The sequence below is a fragment of the Musca autumnalis genome, unplaced genomic scaffold (assembly GCF_047663935.1).
Source record: "Musca autumnalis isolate F117 unplaced genomic scaffold, ASM4766393v1 scaffold_5, whole genome shotgun sequence".
NCBI lineage: Eukaryota > Metazoa > Arthropoda > Insecta > Diptera > Muscidae > Musca > Musca autumnalis.
Genome location: NW_027412088.1, coordinates 126,629,864 through 126,653,061, shown reverse-complemented (window position 1 = coordinate 126,653,061; position 23,198 = coordinate 126,629,864). Strand labels below are relative to the sequence as shown.

Sequence of the window (23,198 nt, the reverse complement as noted above, 5' to 3'; positions counted from 1 at the left end):
TTCGTCAATTTATTAACAAAAACTAACAAATGTAATTATTGTTAATTAATTTTTAATTTTTGTTTTAACAATTTTATATAACCAAGTGTTATTGTTTTCTTATTTTTAAAGTTAACAACCCTGATGATGATAGTCGACGACTATCGAAATATCGGAAAAATAAAAGTTATAAAATAAAAAAACTAACTACAAACTGTTTTTATTTTTTGATGACCTCAAGCCGAACAAACATATTAAGAAGAGTAAGTCCAAAGGTCAACTATAATACAAAATAAATAAAAACACGGAAGGCACGCCGCAAAATAACCAAACTTCAACATGAAATTATATAAAAATTTAAAACAAAAATATGATGATGAAACGAAGAAAATCATCAAGCAATATACAAAATGTAACAGGCAATCAGCACGCCTGAAAGCAACGACAACTTTCCTCATAAAATGCAGAGAAAGAGGCATAATACCCAATTTTATTACAAACTCAACTAAGAACACCCACACTATGTTCAAAACCAACAACATAATACCAACAAATACAAAGACAACATTAGATACCCTTACATACAATTTCCACATTAAAATTCTCAAACTTCTCATACAAGAGAAACATAAACAATCACACATGGCAATGGAGAGCTTAAAGATTGCTAAAGACAAACTCGCCAATCTCTTACATAGAGAAGATTTTACATTTTTCACTGAGAGTGAAAACATCATCACTCAAACAAAAAGCCGAAAACATAAAACCACTCACATCAAGAAATTGGAAAAAATTAAAACAACAACAACATCGGGAACTGATCACAGAACACAAAAAAGAGTGGTTTGTTAATACAACGAACACCAACATACCTACTAATGTGGAATGGTTGCTTTCATTAGGACCTAAATTCGCGCTCCCAACAACAAAGACTACTTTCCCACTGTTCAATATTATTGCTGAGGGAGAGGACTGTATCCAGACACTGGTGAGCAGAGAACAACAAGAGAATGCGAGAATAAACTTAGTTACTCTCATCAACGACCACATGCGCAACTTTAAATTGAGTAAAAGAGATCGCTTTATTTTAAATACAGTGAGACAAACTAATAAATTCATAAAAGAGAATAAAGAGATATTAATCCTTAATTCAGATAAAGGCGGAAAAACGGTTGCTATGCTAAAAAGCGAATATGAGTCAAAAATGCAACAACTACTAATGGATATGTGCACGTACAGACGAGTAAGAAAGGATCCTACAACTTCTTTACAAGAAAGGTGCAACAAAATTGTAATGCAACTCTTTGAATTAAAAGTCATCAATGAAAATGATAAACATAAACTTATAAACAGGACTTCGGTAGTACCAAAAATCTATGGACTACCAAAAATTCATAAGGAAGGGACTCCATTACGTCCCATATGTTCTTTTATAAATTCACCAACGTACGAGTTATCGAAATACATATCCAACATTTTGAAATCTTTGACGAAAGACTCAAAATACAATATAAAAGATGCCTGCGAGTTCAAATCTAGGGTGAACCAACAATTTATTAGTGATGACGAAATTTTGATTTCCTTTGATGTCGTTTCTTTATTCCCTAGTGTGCCTGTAAATCGTGCAATAACCATCATAAAAGAAAAGTGGACCACACTCAAAGAACACACAAACATTCCAATGAATCTATTTATAGATATTCTCTCCATGTGTATAAAAGACTCACTTTATTTCATATATAATGGCAAAATATATGAACAATTAAAAGGTATGCCAATGGGTTCTCCAATATCACCAATAATCGCTGATATTGTTATGGAGAAATTACTGGACGAGACTTTAGAGACTTTGAATAAAAAACCAAGGATCCTGACCAAGTATGTCGATGACATATTCTGCATATTAAAAAGGGATGAAGTCGATACTACCCTTAATCTTTTAAATACATATAACCAACAGCTTCGTTTCACAATGGAGAGTGAGAAAAACAATCAGTTAGCATACCTAGACTCACTGGTAATCAGACAAGGTAACAGACTGTTCCTAGATTGGTATCAAAAACCAACTGCGTCTGGAAGAATTATTAACTATAATTCAAAACATCCACGACGCATAAAAATAAATACTGCTACAAACTTCATCCGAAGAGTGCTCAATATTAGCGATAAAAAGTTTCACGCACACAATGAAATCAAAATTAAAAAGATTTTAGCCATGAATGACTTTCCAAGCAAAACAATTAATGATCTAATAAGACAAGTAAAAAACAGCAAAACTGGCAACACAGATCCAAAAACAGAAAAGATATACAAGAGATCGACATATGTACCCGGTTTCTCAGAACGTTTTTCTAACTCAAACTTGTTTAATAGAGAACAATATCAAATTGCCATGAAAAGTGTTAACACCAACAACAACTTCTTCAGCCGCACAAAGGCAAAAATTCCTAACGAGGAAAAATCAAATGTGGTATACAAAATAAAATGCAACGGTGATGCTTCCAACAAGTGCGAAAAAGTATATGTTGGTACCACAAAAACAAAATTAAAAACAAGGCTCAGTGGTCATAAATCTGACCAAAGAATAAAAAACAAGCCAATAGAACAAAAAACTGCACTAGCAGCACACTGTGCAGCTACAGGACATACACCTGATCTAAAAGAAGTAAAAATACTGTCGCAAGAAAACAACTACCGACGACGATACATGCTGGAAATGCTACACATCATAAATGTACCAACACAACACCGCATCAACTACAAGACAGATACAGAACATTGTGCTCAAATCTATAGAAGCACAATAGAAAAGCACAAAAACACTTCAGTAGGAAAACACGTTTGAGCATGAGTGGAAGAGAATTTTCGTCAATTTATTAACAAAAACTAACAAATGTAATTATTGTTAATTAATTTTTAATTTTTGTTTTAACAATTTTATATAACCAAGTGTTATTGTTTTCTTATTTTTAAAGTTAACAACCCTGATGATGATAGTCGACGACTATCGAAATATCGGAAAAATAAAAGTTATAAAATAAAAAACTAACTACAAGCTGTTTTTATTTTTTGATGACCTCAAGCCGAACAAACATATTAAGAAGAGTTTAATCATAAATCATATTGTTACAAACAAATATTATAATTAAGTAGAAAAGGAAAATTAAATTTCCTAAACTCTTTATATATATGTATGTATATATCTGATAAAACCCGAAATGTCATAAAAATAAAGAAAAAAAAACAAACAAAAAAGTCTAAATTCAATGGCAGGGTCATATTTTGTATTTATTTTGCATATTTTGCATATGCACAAAATATGCAGAATATGCAAAAAATATGCAATTTTGGCCGAAAATCGTCATAAAAGTCGTAAAACTGACAATTAAAGTTGGGAAAAATCATCAAAGTGTCCTAAATTAAAATTGTTGGCCGTTATTAACCTATTCAAAAATATAAAATTTGTTAAATTGTCAAAAATTTTATTTAAAATTGAATATTTTCTTTGTCTTAATTTGTTGCATTAGTCTGGTTTTAACTCAAAGGGAAAACATCGATGTCGGATTTTTTTATGCGGCACTCCCCTAAAGTGTTTAGTTTGGAGAGATTTTAAGATTGTTAAAGTTTGAGCACAATTGAAATATGTTAACACATACCACTGGGCCTCGTAGTTATGAAAATCTCGATTTTTTGGCTATTTGACGACTTCAGCTACCCATATCTATGAAACGGTTAAACGCCGATTCATATTGGCTCAATGATATGGACCTACTTTTTATTGCCGAGCCCGACGGCGTGTCTTACGACACCACTTGTAGAGAAGTTTTTCATGGCTTAAATACTCAGGAAATGTCGCCAGCATTACTGAGGGGGAATTTTGCCACCGTTGAAAATTTGATGTTGCTTGGCCTGGGATTCGAACCGCAGACCTTCTGAGTGCAAGGCGGACGTGCCATTGCACCACGGTGACCATGCCATACTAATTTAAATATATCTTGCCGAACAACAAAATACGTAGGTAGTACTGAATTCAAGATTATAAAGCCAATGTCCCGAAAACGCCTTAGGGTGAAAATGGAGTCTATTGTGAAAACCCCCATTTTACAGTATTTTATTTAACTTGCTTTGGTGTCCGTTTAGTTCAAATCTAGTAACTTATTTTCCACACAGTTGTAGTTGACCAATCGAACTAAAACTTTGCACACTTTTCAGATTTGGATGACAATACATGAATATGAAACCAAAACCAATGAGGGTCCATTTTTTCTTAGAGCCCCTATATAGCGGTACCACCCGATTTATAGTATTTTAAGAATTCTGTTTAAATGTTTAGGCCGAATTGGCTATAACTTGGCATTTGGGATTCCCAATGGTACAGAAACTTCCTCACTAAAAATGTTGGACTCAGGTCAAGGTTTAGGTATAGCCCCTATATATAACGGTACAACACGATTTCAGGTATTTTAAAGTTTTTATCTACATTTTCGGCCTAAATTGGCTATAATTAAATGTTAAATGCTGAAAAGTTAAAAATAAAAAATAGTTAAAAAATAAGTTAACTAGAAAATAATTTTTAATGATTAAATCTCTCAAATAAAACGCTTGCATTTGAATTAAAAATTGTGGCGATATTAAAGGGCAAGCGTTTTATTTGAGAGAATCCATCATTAAAAATTATGTTCTAGTTTTAAGTGATTTTATAAATAAAACATTGTAACTTATTTTTTTAATTATTTTTTATTTCTTCCTATATTACCCCTTATAGAAGCGGAGATATTCGCTTTGAAATAAAACGATGACTTTTTCTCCAAATAAGTTTTTTGCCCATTCCGACCCCTGAATATTATCCGACCATCACCAAAATCAATAGGCTTCTTCCTCTGTAGGACTCCCATTAACCCCCAAAAATTTCGTGACGATCCCGTCAAAATTACGACCTGTAGCGTGATTTCTTTAAAAGTGGAAAAATGGGATGTATTACCGACTATTGTGATATCTCCGTTATTTGGCCACCTACGCTAACCTACTTTGCATCATTGTAAAGACAGGATTTTCTACTTTCATAGCCAGGCTTTGTTTTTGGAAAGTCCCCAACAAAAGCTGTGTTATTCGTCATTAGAATTAAAATCGACTGAATGAAAAGTTGGGTTCTATTAGCGACTATTGCGATATCTTCGTTGTTTGACCACCTACGACAACCTACTATACATCGTTGTAAAGGTGATATTTTCTGCTTTCATTAGCAGGTTTTGCCTTTGATATGCCCCTTATAGATACAGAGATATTCGCTTTGAAATAAAACGTTGACTTATTCTCCAAATAAGATTTTTGCCCATTCCGACCCCTGAATATTATCCGACCATCACCAAAATCAATAGGCTTCTTCTCCTCCGGGACCCTCATCAACACCCAAAATTTGGTGACGATCAAAACTGCGACCTGTAGCGTGATTACTAGACATCGGATTTTTGCATGTTTTTTATTTCTCATCCGATTGGACTCAAATTTTGAATCTAGGCGTTTTAAGGGTCAATTTTTCGATATTTGGTTTCATATCAAAAATATGCAAAAAATATGCAAAATATATGCAAAAAATATGCAAAATATGCAAAATAAGCTGAATATGCAAAAAATATGCAAAATATGCAGAATATGCAAAAAATATGCAAACAGTTTTTGGGCGAAAATCGTCATAAAAGTCGTAAAATTTACAATTAAAGTTGGAAAAAATCATCAAAAAACTTTAAAGTGTCCTAAATTAAGACTATTGGCCATTTAACGTCGATTTTTAAACAGATTATTATGTTATTGATACCTCTAACGACGGTGTGATTTAGGATATATGGTATTGTAATACTATTTTTATTGTTAAACTATGCAAAAATAAAAAATTTGATAAAATATCAATCATTTTTTGTAAATTCAATATTTTCTTTGTCTTAATTTGTAGCTATATGCTGGTTTTAACTCAAAGGGAAGAAATCGGTGTCGGATTTTTTATGGCGGGGGTGCCGCCTAAACTGCTTACTTAGGTTAGATTTTAGATAGATTTAAGATTAAGATTGCCAATTGAGCACCATTGCCTCGAAGTTATGAAAATCTCGTCTCTCTCGGCGACCCATATCTGTGGAACGGTTAAAGCTATATGCCCGTATTATGCATTAAATAAAAGGCCATTCTGTTTATTTTATATTCAGAAACAAAATTCGCAAGTATTACTGAATTCGAGATAGAAAGCCAGTGTCCCGATTAACGTGACTACGTACGCCTTAGGGCGAAAATGGAGCCTATCTGGGTATAGCCGACTACTTGGAGAACGCATTGTTTTAGTTGCTCGTCCTTTGTAATTAATTGGTTGTAATCTGTGGTGAGCTCGACTCGGAGTTAATGTGACTTTTTTATGAATTTCGAACAGTTGTTCTTTTGTAAGTTTGGGTCGAATATTTCCGGAGAAGTTTCCATCTTCGCTTTGTTAAGATTTTTGTCGCCATTTGACTCTTTACGGTGTTTTGCACTGTCGGATCAAACAATGCCAAGTCAACAAGTTCAGGACTAAGATACCATAGGTGATTTATCATTTTTTTATTTCCTTTTTCTGTCTATGTTTTCGTATTTCAATAGATTTTCAATGAGGTCTAGGTCTTCTTTTGATGCTAAACGCTTCGTAGAATCTGAAGAACCATATGTCCCGAAAATAATCAAGCGCGGCTTCAACAAAAACTCCTAACCATGAAATTGTCATTTCTGCTGGATCCCTGTAAAGTGCCCTATAGGAACGTTAGTCGTATCATTTTATCTACAGTAGAAGCTCTCGGAGAGGACCCCAACAAATATAAGATCTTTAGAAGCTTTATCCGTTTATTACGGAGAATAAACAGTGAAAAATACTCGCAACAACTTCAAGGAATATACCCCAAAACAAGGCTATTTGCGTGTACTGGCATGGAAAACTATAACCAGGTATTCCCAAAACATTGTTGCAGAAAGAACGGGTTGCTGTTCTGGTATCATCTGGTTCGGGGGTAAAGAACAACTCCTGGGCGTTCCTGAAACTGACAGTAGCTCAGGGGAGAAACAAGCCTTAGCAGTGTACGAATGCCTAGAATAATGGGGTCTTACCAGCTTGAGCGGATGTTAAGTCAAGAGCTTCTGTACCTGCGTACAGACTTATAAGAAGTATTGTTGAGAGGGATTTTTGACTGCAAGTTTGGCAGCACATTCGGACATCAACCAAACATATTCACGCGATTTCTATAAGAATAGTCTGCGATTGACAAATCCAAGTTCAATGTAGGCGAGAATGTTTTAAAACTACTTCCCAGCTGACTTCCCAAGAACAAGAGGTCGTAGAAGCACTTTGTGTGTTTCATCTTTCGAGCCTGGTTTAACGCGCCGTTTTTTATTTTGTTTATTTATTTTGTAACAAACGACAACAACTTAGTGTTATAAATGAGAGTGTGGGTTATTGATTTTACAAAATGTATAATGAATAAGATAATGTTTATGTAGATATAATATTGGATGGATTGGGTAAACATAATCAATAGGTTGAAAAGGATTAGAGACAATAGATTGAGTTTAATACAACAAATAGTGAAAACGAAACTCAGAAATATTTTTTAGGTCCAAACAAAAGACCTAAATCGCATTGAAGATTTATTGAAATACGAAACAAATATCAGATAAAGGATATAACAAAATGATAAATCATCTGAGGTATCTTAGTCCTGAACTTGTTGGTCTGATCTGATAGTTCAAACCACCGTGAAGAGCCAAATGCGACAAAAATCTTAACAAAGCAAGCAGAATTATAACTATGATAGACTTCACTATCGTCGTCGTCGAGTGTAAATATTGCACTCTTGACACTAGTTTTATAAGTTATTAATATTTTCCCTGAAGATGCAATTTAGAGTAATTGCGAAATATTGGAAAAATTAAAATAAAAAAGATGACCTCATTTGCTTCATTTAGTACAAATACTTTATTCAATACAACTACTTTTGAAGGTCTTTTTAGCCAAAATAAATGTTGGTAGTGGGGTGTGCTAATTGTGTGACCAACCCTGTATCTCTGTCGGCAAAGCCAACTGATACTTTTTTACTTGTTCATACTATATTTGAATTTTTAATATATTTAAATATGGTTTATTCTAACTACGGAAGTCTGGGTTATTTTCTAGGCGACCTTTATAGCTTGATGTGAAGTACGTATATTCTATGTTCATCGTAAATTCAACGATTAACTTACCATTTCCTCAAATTCTATTATAACGTTCGAGTAATGTCCGGATGGCCATGATTTCAGCCGCCATCGAAGTGATAGCCTCTTTTCAGGAGCGAGTTCATCGAAAACACCATGCACATTGCCGCCATACAGATGAAATCTGAAATGAAATTCATCAAAATATATTATCTATTTTTACCATGGTACAACTTTGAACATTGTTTGCAAATTTCATGCAGATCCGTTCCATAATTTTGTAGATATAAAATATTCAACGGACGTCGTCGCGTCTTAAAGCCCCAAACACAATTGACTCGCAAATTAATTTCCAACCGATATTCGTAATTTTTGCCAATATTGCGAAGTTATTTTCACCAGGATTCATCCCTGTACATTCTCTAAAAATTTTAGGAAAATGGGTTTAGCCGTTTTTGAGTAGCATCACAAGTCTATACTCTGTCCGAGGAGAACTAAGAGTAGGGAATAAACCGAGTAGCTATGAAATAATGTAATGATAGACGTTTCAAACAAAAACTATATTACTTATTAAAATAATTCAGAAGTTATTATAAATAATACTTTTTTCTATAAGTAGCTATGAAATAATGTTATGCTAGTTATTTTAAACAAATTTGAATTAATTCTTTAAAATCATTAATGTATATTACTTGTTAAAATTATTAAAATATATTTAATTACCCAATAGAAAATCGAGTCTTCGATGACATTTTCGTCGACGATTCGTTGATGAAATTTTCGAAATTGTCGTGCACGACATGATGCATGACAATTTCTTGCAATGTGTCGCCAGAAAAAAACAAAAATAATCAAACAAAATATGCTATGAAATAATTGTTCACATATCTAGAAATTGTTAATATTTCAATACGACTGAAATCAGTCAAACATTGCAGTTTGAATTAAAAATTCGTGACATTTTTCTAAACAGCTGGAGGTAAGTGAGAAATAGTATGACTGACATACACATGAACTTTAAAACAATGATTTTGTTTGTTTCTTTAACATAGGATGAAGCAATCAACGTAGAATTAGATTATTTTTTGGAGTCTATTATAGTGGAAACAATTAAAGGTAAGTGTATAAATGACATACATATATTTATACATCACAAGATTGCGCATAATGTTTTATTATTTGCAGAATTTGGCTAAAAAGTCTTGCTGTCCTAGGAGTTCTTGTTAAATGGAGTCTTGGGCCGTTCTGGATTAAAGATCACACTGCAGCGGGAATGCTTTTATATTATGTAGTATATTTTTATATGTATATTTTGTATGTTAATAAAATAAAAAATTTTAAAAACATATTTATGTATGCAAATAAAATTATCTTTAGGAGGGTCGTTGGTGACAAGTTACAAGACATTGTCTGCGAAAGGATCGTTAACGAAAAGTAAGGTTTTTATCTTCGAAGTCGTCGTCGACGACAGCTTCGCTTACCTTGTCGTCCAAGTTGTCGTGCATGAATACTGGGACACTTGTGTGAAAAAGTGAAAGGTGTTTTGAGCATCTCTCTAATAGATTAATGTAGACCAAGGCTGAGCAAAATTGAGAGAGAGGCAAATTTAAGGGAGAATTAATATTTAATTTTTCTTGATGTTTCATTACTTATTTCAACATTTTTTAAACAGTAATGTTGTCTAAAATCGTCCACAATGCAAATTATTAAAAAATATAAATAAAAAATTGCATAAACTTTTAATTGTTTATGGTTAACAAAAAACTAAGAGTACGTTTTCGCAATTTACCTGTGTGCTAGCACACAGGCGTGCTCACCCCTGATGTAGATTAATGTTTGTTTACTAGTTACAGGGTATACATATATATTTGTGATTTTTGGGGCTGGGGAGCCATATTTATATTGTTTGTTTTTTTTTTTTTTTGACTTTTTTTATGGGTGTGATTCCTGTAGACCTTCTATGTTCATTCTAGTGATTGAGTGAAACATAGCATTTATTGTCTAGGGACGTCCCTTGCTCATCTCCCCTCCACTTTTCTTAACAATTGTGAAGTGCAGTGGTTAGTGGCTATGAATAGGGAGTCTATTTATATTTGTATTTCCATGAATTCCTTTGATAGTCATTAATCATAGTATGCATAGTATTTATGTATATATTTTATTTATGTATATATATATTTAATTTTAATTATTTACTTCTAAGTTCTTGATGTTTGGATATTGTAGTAAGATAATATAATATAAGTTATTGGCCATGTTGGCTTTTTTATATTACAATTGATGAATAAATGAAAAAATGAAATGAAATGAAAAAAGTCGTCAACGATCCCAAAGGGCTGTCTGCAAAGAGTCGTGAACGAATTGGAAATGTCGTGCACGAGTCATTAATGTTGTCTTGAAGACACTTTCTATTGGGTACTTATTTATATTTTCGAGTAGCTATAATATTCATGTGGATTCGTTGTAATTATATTTAAATTGGCCATAGAATTGTAAACCGGCTTCAATTGCAAAGTAAATAAATAAAAAAATCAAAAATAATTAAAAAATAAAAAAAAAAATAATTGTGAGGAATTTAGAGATCTGTCTACACCTAGACTTAGGAGTCCACAAACTCTCAATTCTACTGAAGCTATAGACGGCTCTATGAACTATCTTATCAACGTTCTCCTAGACGGTTATGAACAAACTTGCCCGTCGCACGAACTCGATTTCGAGTTTCAAATTATAGTATTCTCAGAAACTTGGCTGAAACCTTTTGTTTTAAATAGCGAAATATTATGCTCAAGATATCAAATTTTTAGAAAAGATCGAGTCATTAAAAAATCTGGCGGTGTTCTAATTGCAGTCGTTTCCAAATACCCTTCTAATATTATTAGATTAAATGGCATATATGACATCGAGTTTATCGGAGTCTGTATTGAATTTGTCAAATTTAAATTATTTGTTACCTGGGCCCTATTCCACGAAACAACTTATCAACTTTGCACTTAGCAATATTTTTGAACATTTTCACATTTTTGTGTTCCACAGAACCGTTATTTTTGGAAAGTGATATGTTAATTGAGTGTCTAAGTTCTTAACAATTATTTGCTCTTTTTAATTTCTGCTCCACCAACGTTTTCTTCTGCTAATTTTTGATAAGTGCAAAGTGAAAAGCGATAAGTTGTTTCGTGGAATATTGTCCTGTTCATATAAACCACCTGCACTGACCACAATCTGTATTTTCAACATTTGTCTGCAATAAACTCAATAGCTACGAGAATGTGTGATACTGATAAAATTCTAATTCTAGGAGACTTTAATTTACCGTCAATAAAGTGGCTTTCGCTTGAGGACTCTGATGGTATGACACCATTGACCCCAAATGAGAATACGAACCAGCTCTCTTTTAATGTTGTAACTCGCTTCTCAGATATACAGTGCTGCTCAAAACATTTGCAACTCAGATGCCTGTATCACATTTAGACTATTTTTAAAGACATTTTATGTTTTGAAATATATTTATTTTTGCAATTTGATTCTTTATTGACCCTACATTCAAGATTTTAAAATGATTATTCAGTTCTTAACACTTATGTTACAGAAATGTGTGAAATGTCGGAGGATCACGTGTTTTAGCCTGCTCAAAACATATGCAACTCCGTGGTTCGAATATTAATTACCTAATTTTTGTCGAGTTTTTTGTATTGATTGGCATAAGATGGTTTTTAATCAGATGAAGGGGGCAAAAAGCTTAATTGAGGAATACATTTTATTCCGCCTATGTTTAATTTTGACAGACAAGAATGCCGAAAACAAGACATTTCTAATTTTTTAATAAAAACAAAATTTATGGTCCGAAATTTGTATCAAGGATATGAAAAATGCTTATTTCTGAAAATTGTGGATCCAACGCAGTCCAGAAATAAATATAAGAACATGACAATGTTTAAAATTGAGCTGTATACCGAGTAAAAAGTACTAAAATTGCGATAAGATGGGAAGGAGGTGAATGTACCACTAGATCTACTGCTGGGGATAATCAAATAATGATGCGAATTATTAAGCAGATCCCTCAATGGTCATCAACAGACGTTAAATAAGGGCTTTACATCGATAAATCTATACAAAACCCTCTGATACACACCATAGATACCGGTGTACCAATATGGACAAATTTTAGGAAAACAGTAATTTCCAGGAAAAGTTCAGATTTTCATATACATTTTGCAAAAAATGTTTGGAATTGATTTTGGAGTTATAAAATCGAGTATTTTTCGTCGACTTAAATCAATATTTGAGTTATATGGCTTGAAAAATGTACTTGATCACCAAGTCGAGTGATAATAGAATTTGTCCCCTTATACAAAAAAGTTGACCCAAAACGAAGATGGTGTTTTATATTTACCTGGAGGTATTTTTATGGACAGAGATTGTACTAGAGGCATAAGGCCGAGATATTTATTGGATTTAAAAACTAACCAGACATATAATATGTCGAAATCGCACCACGTACATACCACAGATGTCGTATAAGACGGTTTTTTGGCATAATACCCAAACAAAACGTATGTATAACCACGTAAAAGTAGCAATTTTTTGCAAATATTTTTTGTGTTCTTATCGGACCCGATCAGCTTAAGTGATCTGAATTCATATAAAAGGCTCCGGGACCCTAAAATGGAATCTACACTATTAGATATCTAATACAACTTTTGTATTTAATAATTATCCTTAGAGACAGGATTCAAAAGGATATATTAATTTATTTAGTTACCTGGGTACCTTCATGATGTGTCCAGATAATAAATAAAAGGTTAAGCTCACAATATATTATCAAAACACAAAAAATATCTTCAGATTTTGAATCAAATTTTCTAAGTTGCAAATGTTTTGAGCAGGACCAAAAGTGAGTCCGAGCTTTGTTTCGTGTATTTTTGTAAAAGAAGTGCAATTATTGCCAATACTTTTTTAAATCTTTAAAAAGGGGTTAATAAACAATCAACCTACAACAATATTTGCATTTCAAATCCATAAATTACCTCAGAACTATATAAAAAGTGAAGTAGTCATTCCAGTTGCAAATGTTTTGAGCAGCACTGTAAATATGTATCAAATAAATAATGTAACAAATAAGTAATACTCTAAGTTTTGAAATTTCGAGAATTCATCCTGTATCTATTCCTGTAGATTACCATCATCCCTCACATTGTATACAGTTGATTTATAACTCCCCAATTTCAACACCACTAACTTCTAGAACATTCAAATCTGTTTTCAACTTTAAGAAAACTAACTTTCAAAAACTGCATCTTCTCATTACTACCACAGAATGGGCCTCTTTGTTTCACTGTAATAATCAATTTGACATTGAACAGGCTGTTAATAAATTTCATGACGTACTGAATAATTTTCTTAATGAATCCCAGCAAAATTTGACGGAAGGGGTTCTTTGCGATGACGTGATTTCATGTCATCTTTTGCATTGGTTCAAAGGAAGTCGTGAAAGATCCGATCTTTTCATTAGGATTTGAACCAATGCCAAGGAAGTCGTGAAAGATCCGATCTTTTCATCAGCATTTGTACCCATTCCATCGATCCAATAGAGATGATGTTTGTGTTTTTATTTACACACCTGTTTATTTTCATTTTGGTATGTTCCAGTACTGCAAAAATCTACTAATTTTTACTATTTTTTTTCGATAACATAAAGGAAAAATTGTTATCGTAGTAAAAATAAGTAGATTCTTGCAGTTTCTGGAACAGACCAAAGTTGTAAGAACTGTCGTCGTGATGTTGTCTTACATTTCCTGCATATCAAACAACTAAAATTTCTAAACAATTGGTATTATATGAAGTCCCAACCATCGAGCTAAAAATAGTATCGGACTGCACACATTGCTATTTTAAAAGTTCCCTTGTCTGTTCTAAATCTGACATAGAATGAAATCAATAAAATCTCGCTTCTTGGAATTTGAAAAAAAAGTCCGAAACGAAAAGGAACAAGAATCTGAAAATAAAGAAGAAAGTCTCTCCTCCTCGTTCGTTACATTTTGTTCTTAGAGATCCCTAAAGCAAGCCGGGTTGTAGATCCCTACATATTTCCGTCACTAAACAAAAGAGTATAAATTACCAAAATGTTGTTATAAAATAACAAAATTATAAAATAAAAGTAATTTACGAAATAAAAATACCTAAAGGAGTGCATTTGGAGTCCATGTTGAAATCTGAACTGGTGATGGGAAGATACTTGAAAAAACCTTTTGTAAGATGAAAGAATATCAGTTGCGGAGAACGGAGGAAGTAATCTTTTGCGTTGCAGCGGTGGTGATTACATTGCAATTTTGGATGTAAACTTTTGAAAAACTAAACTAATAAATTAATTGTAGCTATTTCATGAATTCGTTTGAATTAATAAAGAGTTTTGTTTTTCATGAAAACCATATTTCAATGCAGCATTTCCATTTTCCAAACAAGACATGAAAATTTCATGCCAAGGGGTTGGTGAAAATGACATGCCAAAGCATTGGTTAAAATGACATGTCAAAGCATGGGTGGAAATGACATGCCAAAGCATTGGTGGAAATGACATGTCAACGCATTGGTTAAAATGACATGCTTAGGATCCAGAAAAGAACGTCATCTTTTGGGGTCCACGCTCATATTAAATTCATCGATGAAGATGCTAAAAAGATGACATGCTAGATCACTTGCACCCATGATTGAATGTCATCTTTGGCATCGAACATTTTGCTGGGAATGTGTACCAAAAGTTAGAATAAATTCTTCTAATAAATTGCCGTGGATTACATCCGAATTGTCCGCTCTAAAAAATCTAAAAATAGACTTTTCAAAAAATTTAAAAAGTCAGGATCTACTATAGATTATTTAAATTATTCCATTGCTAGATCAAAGTACAACATTGAATCTCACAGGTCATATAAAATGTGCATTCATAAAATTAAAATAAATATTAAATCCGATCCAAAATCATTCTATGATTTTGTTAATTTAAAACGAAAAAGTACCCGTAGACCTCATTTAATAAAATATAATAATAACCCAGCAAAATGTTCGATGCCAAAGATGACATTCAATCATGGGTGCAAGTGATCTAGCATGTCATCTTTTTAGCATCTTCATCGATGAATTTTATATGAGCGTGGACCCCAAAAGATGACGTTCTTTTCTGGATCCTAAGCATGTCATTTTAACCAATGCGTTGACATGTCATTTCCACCAACCACTTGGCATGAAATTTTCATATTGTTTGGAAAATGGAAATGCTGTATTGAAATATGGTTTTCATGAAAAACAAAACTCTTTATTAATTCAAACGAATTCATGAAATAACTACAATTAATTTATCAGTTTAGTTTTTCAAAAGTTTACATCCAAAATTGCAATGTAATCACCACCGCTGCAACGCAAAAGATTACTTCCTCCGTTCTCCGCAACTGATATTCTTTCATCTTACAAAAGGTTTTTTCAATTATCTTCCCATCACCAGTTCAGATTTCGACATGGACTCCAAATGCACTCCTTTAAGTATTTTTATTTCGTAAATTACTTTTATAATTTGTTATTTTATAACAACATTTTGGTAATTTATACTCTTTTGTTTAGTGACGGAAATATGTAGGGATCTACAACCCGACTTGCTTTAGGGATCTCTAAGAACAAAATGTACCGAACGGGGAGGAGAGACTTTTTATGGAAAATACCATTTATGCTTAATTAATTTATTTTTAATTGTTTCTTTCCAAAAGTAGTTTCTTCTTTATTTTCAGATTCTTGTCCCTTTTCGTTTCGAACTTTTTTTCAAATTCCAAGAAGCGAGATTTGATTGATTTCATTCTATATCAGATTTAGAACAGACAAGGGAACTTTTAGAATAGCAATGTGTGCAGTCCGATTCTATTTTTAGCTCATATAATACCAATTGTTTAGAAGTTTTAGTTGTTTGATATGCAGGAAATGTAAGACAACATCACGAACAGTTCTAACAACTTTGGTCTGTTCCAGAAACTGCAAGAATCTACTTATTTTTACTACGATAACAATTTTTCCTTTATGTTATCGGAATAAATAGTAAAAATTAGTAGATTTTTGCAGTACTGGAACATACCAAAATGAAAATAAACAGGTGTGTAAATAAAAACACAAACATCATCTCTATTGGATCGATGGAATGGGTACAAATGCTGATGAAAAGATCGGATCTTTCACGACTTCCTTTGCATTGGTTCAAATCCTAATGAAAAGATCGGATCTTCCACGACTTCCTTTGAACCAATGAAAAAGATGACATGAAATCACGTCATCGCAAAGAACCCCTTCCGTCAAATTTTGCTGGGAATGAATTCGTTAGCGATCGTGATATCGCTGAATGTTTTACTAAATTTTATGCTTCAACATATTCGTATAGCAATAGTTTCTTGGATACCCAATATCCATATCAGTTACCCAACATGGATAACCTTAGTATGTCGTTTCTCAGAACTGAAGACATTTCAAAGGGTTTATCCTGCCTTAAACCTATAAAAAGTGTACGTCCTGATTGCATTTTTTTCCTTTATTTATTCCTCATGGGAACATAGGACTTCTACAATGTTTTTCCAACTTATTCTATCATTACATATTACTTTTATTTCATTATATGAATTGTTGATCTTATTCAATTCGGCAAGCACTGTTCGTCGCCCTGTGTTCTTTGGTCTTCCCGGTCTTCTAGTGCCTTGTGGGTTCCATTCTAATGCTGCTCTTGCAATACTTTCTTGTGATTTACGAAGTGTGTGTCCTATCCACTTCCATTTCCGTCTTTTTATTTGCTTTCCTATAGGTTCCTCATTGGCTAATAGGAGTAGTTCTTCGTTTTTGATTTTTCTTGGCCAAAATATTCTGTGTATTATTCGCCCAGCAAAATTTGACGGAAGGGGTTCTTTGCGATGACGTGATTTCATGTCATCTTTTGCATTGGTTCAAAGGAAGTCGTGAAAGATCCGATCTTTTCATTAGGATTTGAACCAATGCCAAGGAAGTCGTGAAAGATCCGATCTTTTCATCAGCATTTGTACCCATTCCATCGATCCAATAGAGATGATGTTTGTGTTTTTATACCCAGCAAAATGTTCGATGCCAAAGATGACATTCAATCATGGGTGCAAGTGATCTAGCATGTCATCTTTTTAGCATCTTCATCGATGAATTTAATATGAGCGTGGACCCCAAAAGATGACGTTCTTTTCTGGATCCTAAGCATGTCATTTTAACCAATGCGTTGACATGTCATTTCCACCAATGCTTTGGCATGTCATTTCCACCCATGCTTTGACATGTCATTTTAACCAATGCTTTGGCATGTCATTTTCACCAACCCCTTGGCATGAAATTTTCATGTCTTGTTTGGAAAATGGAAATGCTGCATTGAAATATGGTTTTCATGAAAAACAAAACTCTTTATTAATTCAAACGAATTCATGAAATAGCTACAATTAATTTATTAGTTTAGTTTTTCAAAAGTTTACATCCAAAATTGCAATGTAATCACCACCGCTGCAACGCAAAAGATTACTTCCTCCGTTCTCCGCAACTGATATTCTTTCATCTTACAAAAGGTTTTTTCAAGTATCTTCCCATCACCAGTTCAGATTTCAACATGGACTCCAAATGCACTCCTTTAGGTATTTTTATTTCGTAAATTACTTTTATTTTATAATTTTGTTATTTTATAACAACATTTTGGTAATTTATACTCTTTTGTTTAGTGACGGAAATATGTAGGGATCTACAACCCGGCTTGCTTTAGGGATCTCTAAGAACAAAATGTAACGAACGAGGAGGAGAGACTTTCTTCTTTATTTTCAGATTCTTGTTCCTTTTCGTTTCGGACTTTTTTTTCAAATTCCAAGAAGCGAGATTTTATTGATTTCATTCTATGTCAGATTTAGAACAGACAAGGGAACTTTTAAAATAGCAATGTGTGCAGTCCGATACTATTTTTAGCTCGATGGTTGGGACTTCATATAATACCAATTGTTTAGAAATTTTAGTTGTTTGATATGCAGGAAATGTAAGACAACATCACGACGACAGTTCTTACAACTTTGGTCTGTTCCAGAAACTGCAAGAATCTACTTATTTTTACTACGATAACAATTTTTCCTTTATGTTATCGAAAAAAAATAGTAAAAATTAGTAGATTTTTGCAGTACTGGAACATACCAAAATGAAAATAAACAGGTGTGTAAATAAAAACACAAACATCATCTCTATTGGATCGATGGAATGGGTACAAATGCTGATGAAAAGATCGGATCTTTCACGACTTCCTTGGCATTGGTTCAAATCCTAATGAAAAGATCGGATCTTTCACGACTTCCTTTGAACCAATGCAAAAGATGACATGAAATCACGTCATCGCAAAGAACCCCTTCCGTCAAATTTTGCTGGGTCATTAATGTGACGGTATTGTGATGTTTGACATCTTTCTTTAAAATTGCTTGTCAGGATATTTATCCTATCCTGTACCATGATAATCCCAGTTAACGAGTGTAGTCTATTTGTTGAGTACAGCCAAGGAAGGTTATAAATCATTTTGAGGAGTTTGTTCTGTGAAACTTGTAGCTTTTTGATGTGGCATTTGGCAGAAGAAGACCAAACAGGGGCACAGTAATACATTATGGGTTGAAATATTGATTTAAATAAGAGCAATTTGTTCTCCAAGCTAAGTTCAGATTTCCTGTTGATTAGCGGGTACAGCATTCTGGTGACCTTGTTGATTTTGTCCACGATATATGGGATGTGGAGCTTAAAGTTAATTCTTTTGTCGAGTACAACTCCGAGGTATTTGACGCTATCCTTCCATTCAATGCTGTAGTTATTGAAAAGTAATGGCCTATTTGGTAAGAAACATGATTTACGCTTCCTGGTAAAGTATATGGCATCAGTTTTTTCATGATTTAATAGAATTTTCCATTTTTGGAAATATAAGTTTAGGACCGATAAAGCTGATTCCAATTCATTAATGATATTTGTGAAGTAAGTATCCGAACATAAAATGGAAGTGTCATCTGCAAATATGGAAGTTGTGCAGCTACTAAAAGTTGGAATGTCAGAAGTGAAAATGTTGTATAATATTGGAGATAAGCATGATCCCTGAGGGCCTCCAGCATTTATACACATTTCATCAGAAGAAGTTGTTCCAATAAATACTTTAAAGGATCTCTCTTTTAAAAAGCTTTGAATAATTTTTATGAGGAATAATGGAAAATTTAATTTTCTCAGTTTGTAGATGAGGCCGTCGTGCCAAACAGAATCAAAAGCAGCTTTAATATCTAGCAGTACCATTCCGGTGGATTTACCAGAATTGAAATTTTCCATTACCATCTTTTTAATTTTGTAAACTGGGTGAGCTGTATTATGTTCTCTCCTAAAGCCGAATTGTTGGGGTGGGAGGACATTATTCGTATTAATACAATGTAGTATTTTGTCTTTGATGATGGTTTCCAAAACTTTACTTATGGATGAGCAAAGGAATGGTTTTAGAACATTTCCAGACAACAGGAAAGTATGAAAGTTTCAGACAGGAGTTTAAAATGTGTGTAAGGTATTGTTTCCCCTTCTTAGGCAATATGACCTCCACATGAGCCAAATTTATAAAAGAATCATTATCTAAGACTGCAATCTGTTGATTAATTCCAGCAATTTTTGCGTTGACTTCAGAAATCGTTGCGGTGTCACTAAGGTTGTTAGTCAGATTTTGGAGACTTTCCATAGTGGTTTAGAGGAAGGATGTAATTCTGATAACATTTTGTTCCAAGATTGGTTTCTGAACATAATTAATTCATGATTTATCCTTTTATTTAAGCGGTTCATAGCAAGTCTATCGCCAACATCTCTGAATCTTTTGAAATTTCTTTTGTATATGTTTCTATGCAGGATTAAAACTTTAATAAAGTTTGGTATCGACTTTTTCTGTGGAGTTATTTTAAGTTTAGGTACACTGTAATCAATTGCGGATTTTATGGTGTTCGTAAATGATTCAATATGTGTGTCAATTTGATTTGTATTTCCACATAGCACGGCTTCTTCCGAATTAGGTAAATGTTCACTGATGAAACGTTTATAACGGGACCAATTTGCCTTATTATAGTCAAGGTATATACCAGTAGTAGTTCTTACGTTCAAATTTATTTCGCACACGACTGGTAAGTGATCTGAATTTAGATCGTTGATGCTATTAATAGAAATCACATTTTGAGATATGTTTGTAAGAAAAATATCCAAATTTGATGGACGCCTTCTTGGATCAGCTGGTATATAAGAGTTTTTTGATGAGAATACTATCTGAAGGTTGTTGTGTTGAAGATTGTCGTATAACAAATTACCCCATGCGTTATTTCTTGAACATCCCCAATAACAGTGTCTGCAGTTAAAATCTCCTCCAAGTAAAAACTTGTTAGAATTTGTCGTCAATTTGCGTAAATCTGATGCGAAACGATTTCTTAATATAGCGTTAGAACTTCCACCTGGAAAGTAGCAGGAATATATGTGTAAGTAATCGTCACCTGTGTATATTTTTATTCCAATGTTCTCTATATTATTCGTATTTAGAGGTGGTAATAGTTGATGTTTTATGCATTTCTTAACAAGAATGGCAACTGCGCCGACGTTGCATTTCCTGTTTTTTAAAGAGCAATTTCTATTTAACCATGTTTCGTTTAACAGGCAAATATCAACATTGTGTTTTTCAATAAAGTGCAATAATTCTTCAATTCCGGATGCCGCGGGCATTCCATGTCATTATATTTAAGTTTTGGGTGTTCATGATAAAAATTTGAATGCTAAATTAGTGATGACCTCAAACTGGTCAGCTTTAGACTTACATTTCCTCAAACTCGAAATTAGTTCAAAAGTAATATTTTTCATCTCTTCAAGAGAAAATAAATTATTATTGGACTGGCTATTATTTTGGGGAACATTCCATCCAGAAAAATTGGGTACGTTTTCCTGTCTCAACGAATTTGGAAATTCGTGAAAGAAATTAAGATTTTTCTCGAACTGCGCAGACGGTTTTTTAACGCTGCGAGTTTCATAACGTTTCTTCAATTCAATATATCTCAATCGACTTGGGCAACCTGATGACGAAGATTTATGGTCACAATTACAGTTGGCACATTTCTGGATTGTAGCATTACATTCGGTGGTTAAGTGATTGCCTGCGCAAACAGCACAGAAGGTTTTGACCCTACAACGATTAGATCCATGGCCAAACATTTGGCAGTTGTAACATTGCGTAATTTTTCCTTTATTGGGTTTTTGGTATTCCCAACGGACTCTAAGTTTATTAATGTCAGAATTTTGACGCAACTCTTTTAATGTTACCGATTTCCTTTCGAAATAAACAACATAAATTATATTTTCATAAGGGCGATAATTATTAGACTTCCTAATCACCAACTTGACATCCACGCACTTAAGTCCCATTTCAATGAGATATTTTTTGACTATCTTTGGATCCATTTTATCCATTTGAAGTAAAATTGCCTTGAATGGCTTTTCCTGTTTAGGAAGAAACGAGAAGAACTCCATACTAAATTGTTCACTTAATGCCTTGCACATTAACTCCATATCTTCTTTCTTGGTTAAGAAAAGTTTTAATCCTATTGAAATTTTTCTTACTGAGTAAGAAGTAACATTCAGAATTCTACACATTTCATAGACTTGTTCCACTTTGCATTTTAATATTGTTATTGGAGGAATTTTATCTTTGATTGGATTATCGATAACTGTATCATCATTTATGTTATCGTCATCATCTGGATCCACCACTTGGAGAGGGAGAAAGTAGTTTTGATTTCCTCTCTGAGGAGAATCATTAGTTTTTTGTTTTTTTGTCATGTTATAATGCCTTGACGGGGCAGCAACTGCATTATCGCACGTTCTCTTAATTTTGCTTGTTTTTATTTTTTGCCTCTCGTCTTCTCAATTGTAAGAAGAACAAGACTGAATCAATTCATTGGTTTCCAAAATTAACTTTATGTTAAGGAAGCTTTATAGCACCGAATTATGACTTTCGAATAATATAAAAAAATACATTGTAAAAGCATTGATAATGCCAATAATCATGTAAAACATAGAAGTCTTTTCAGGAACCTTTGGTTTTGTACTTAAGAAGCTTCAATTTGCCTTTAATAAAGTAGTAAGATTTGTCTATTCGCTTAAAAGATTGCAGCATGTCACTCCTTTTGTTATTGATTTTTTAGGTTGCAAATTTCATGATTTTATTAAATTACGAATGTTCCTTCTCTTCTACAAATGCTTTAAGATGCAGGCGCCACTTTACTTTGTAAATTTATTCAGTTTTACAAGATCATGTCGGAACCCCCAAATTCGCATTCCTTTGCTCACACCTTCATTAGAGCGATCGTTTCTTGTTCGAGTAGCTAGAGTATATAATGTATTGCCGCTACCCTTATAAGTGTTTGGTCTTTCATTAGTTGTATTCCGCAGGAAAATGTTGGAGTATCTTGTTTCACGTTACTCCCAATTTTGATCTGATATTAATTTTTATATTATCCGCTTATTGCTCAAATGCTTTAAATATTTTTTTTTCCTATGCTGCATACATGTGAATTTGAATGTAGTCACTGTGTCGTATTTTGCTTGAAATATTTAGGCACATCACTGAGTGGTTCATTTCATATTCAGATGCAAATGTAGTTTTATTGGAGTAGTTCAAATTCTTACTTTGCATTTAATGATCTTTTCATAGAATATTTGTTTTTGAAATTCTCATTAATCAAAAAAAAATAAAAAATTTAATATTATTTATACATATTTATATTGCTCTTATTATGAATGCTGTATTTCTTTTGGAGTAGTTTAAAATCCTTTCCATTCTTGGAGTATCAAAATTCAATTAATCAAAATGTTTTTTATTTACATTTTATATTTTATAATTACAGCCACCTTTTTTATACATAGCATTTTTTTTTTTTTTTTTGAGTAGTTCTAATATCCCTCCCTTGTTA

General features: G+C 33.0%; 1 protein-coding gene across 1 annotated transcript in view; it reads right to left on the bottom strand.

Annotated features, from left to right (window-relative positions):
• Positions 1–23,198, bottom strand: part of LOC141405255 (activator of 90 kDa heat shock protein ATPase homolog 1) — a 42,938-nt gene that overhangs the window by 16,242 nt on the left and 3,498 nt on the right. Inside the window, exon 3 of the mRNA XM_073989367.1 lies at positions 8,230–8,365. Coding sequence (XP_073845468.1) covers positions 8,230–8,365 — 136 coding nt within the window. The remainder of the gene's footprint in view (positions 1–8,229; positions 8,366–23,198) is intronic.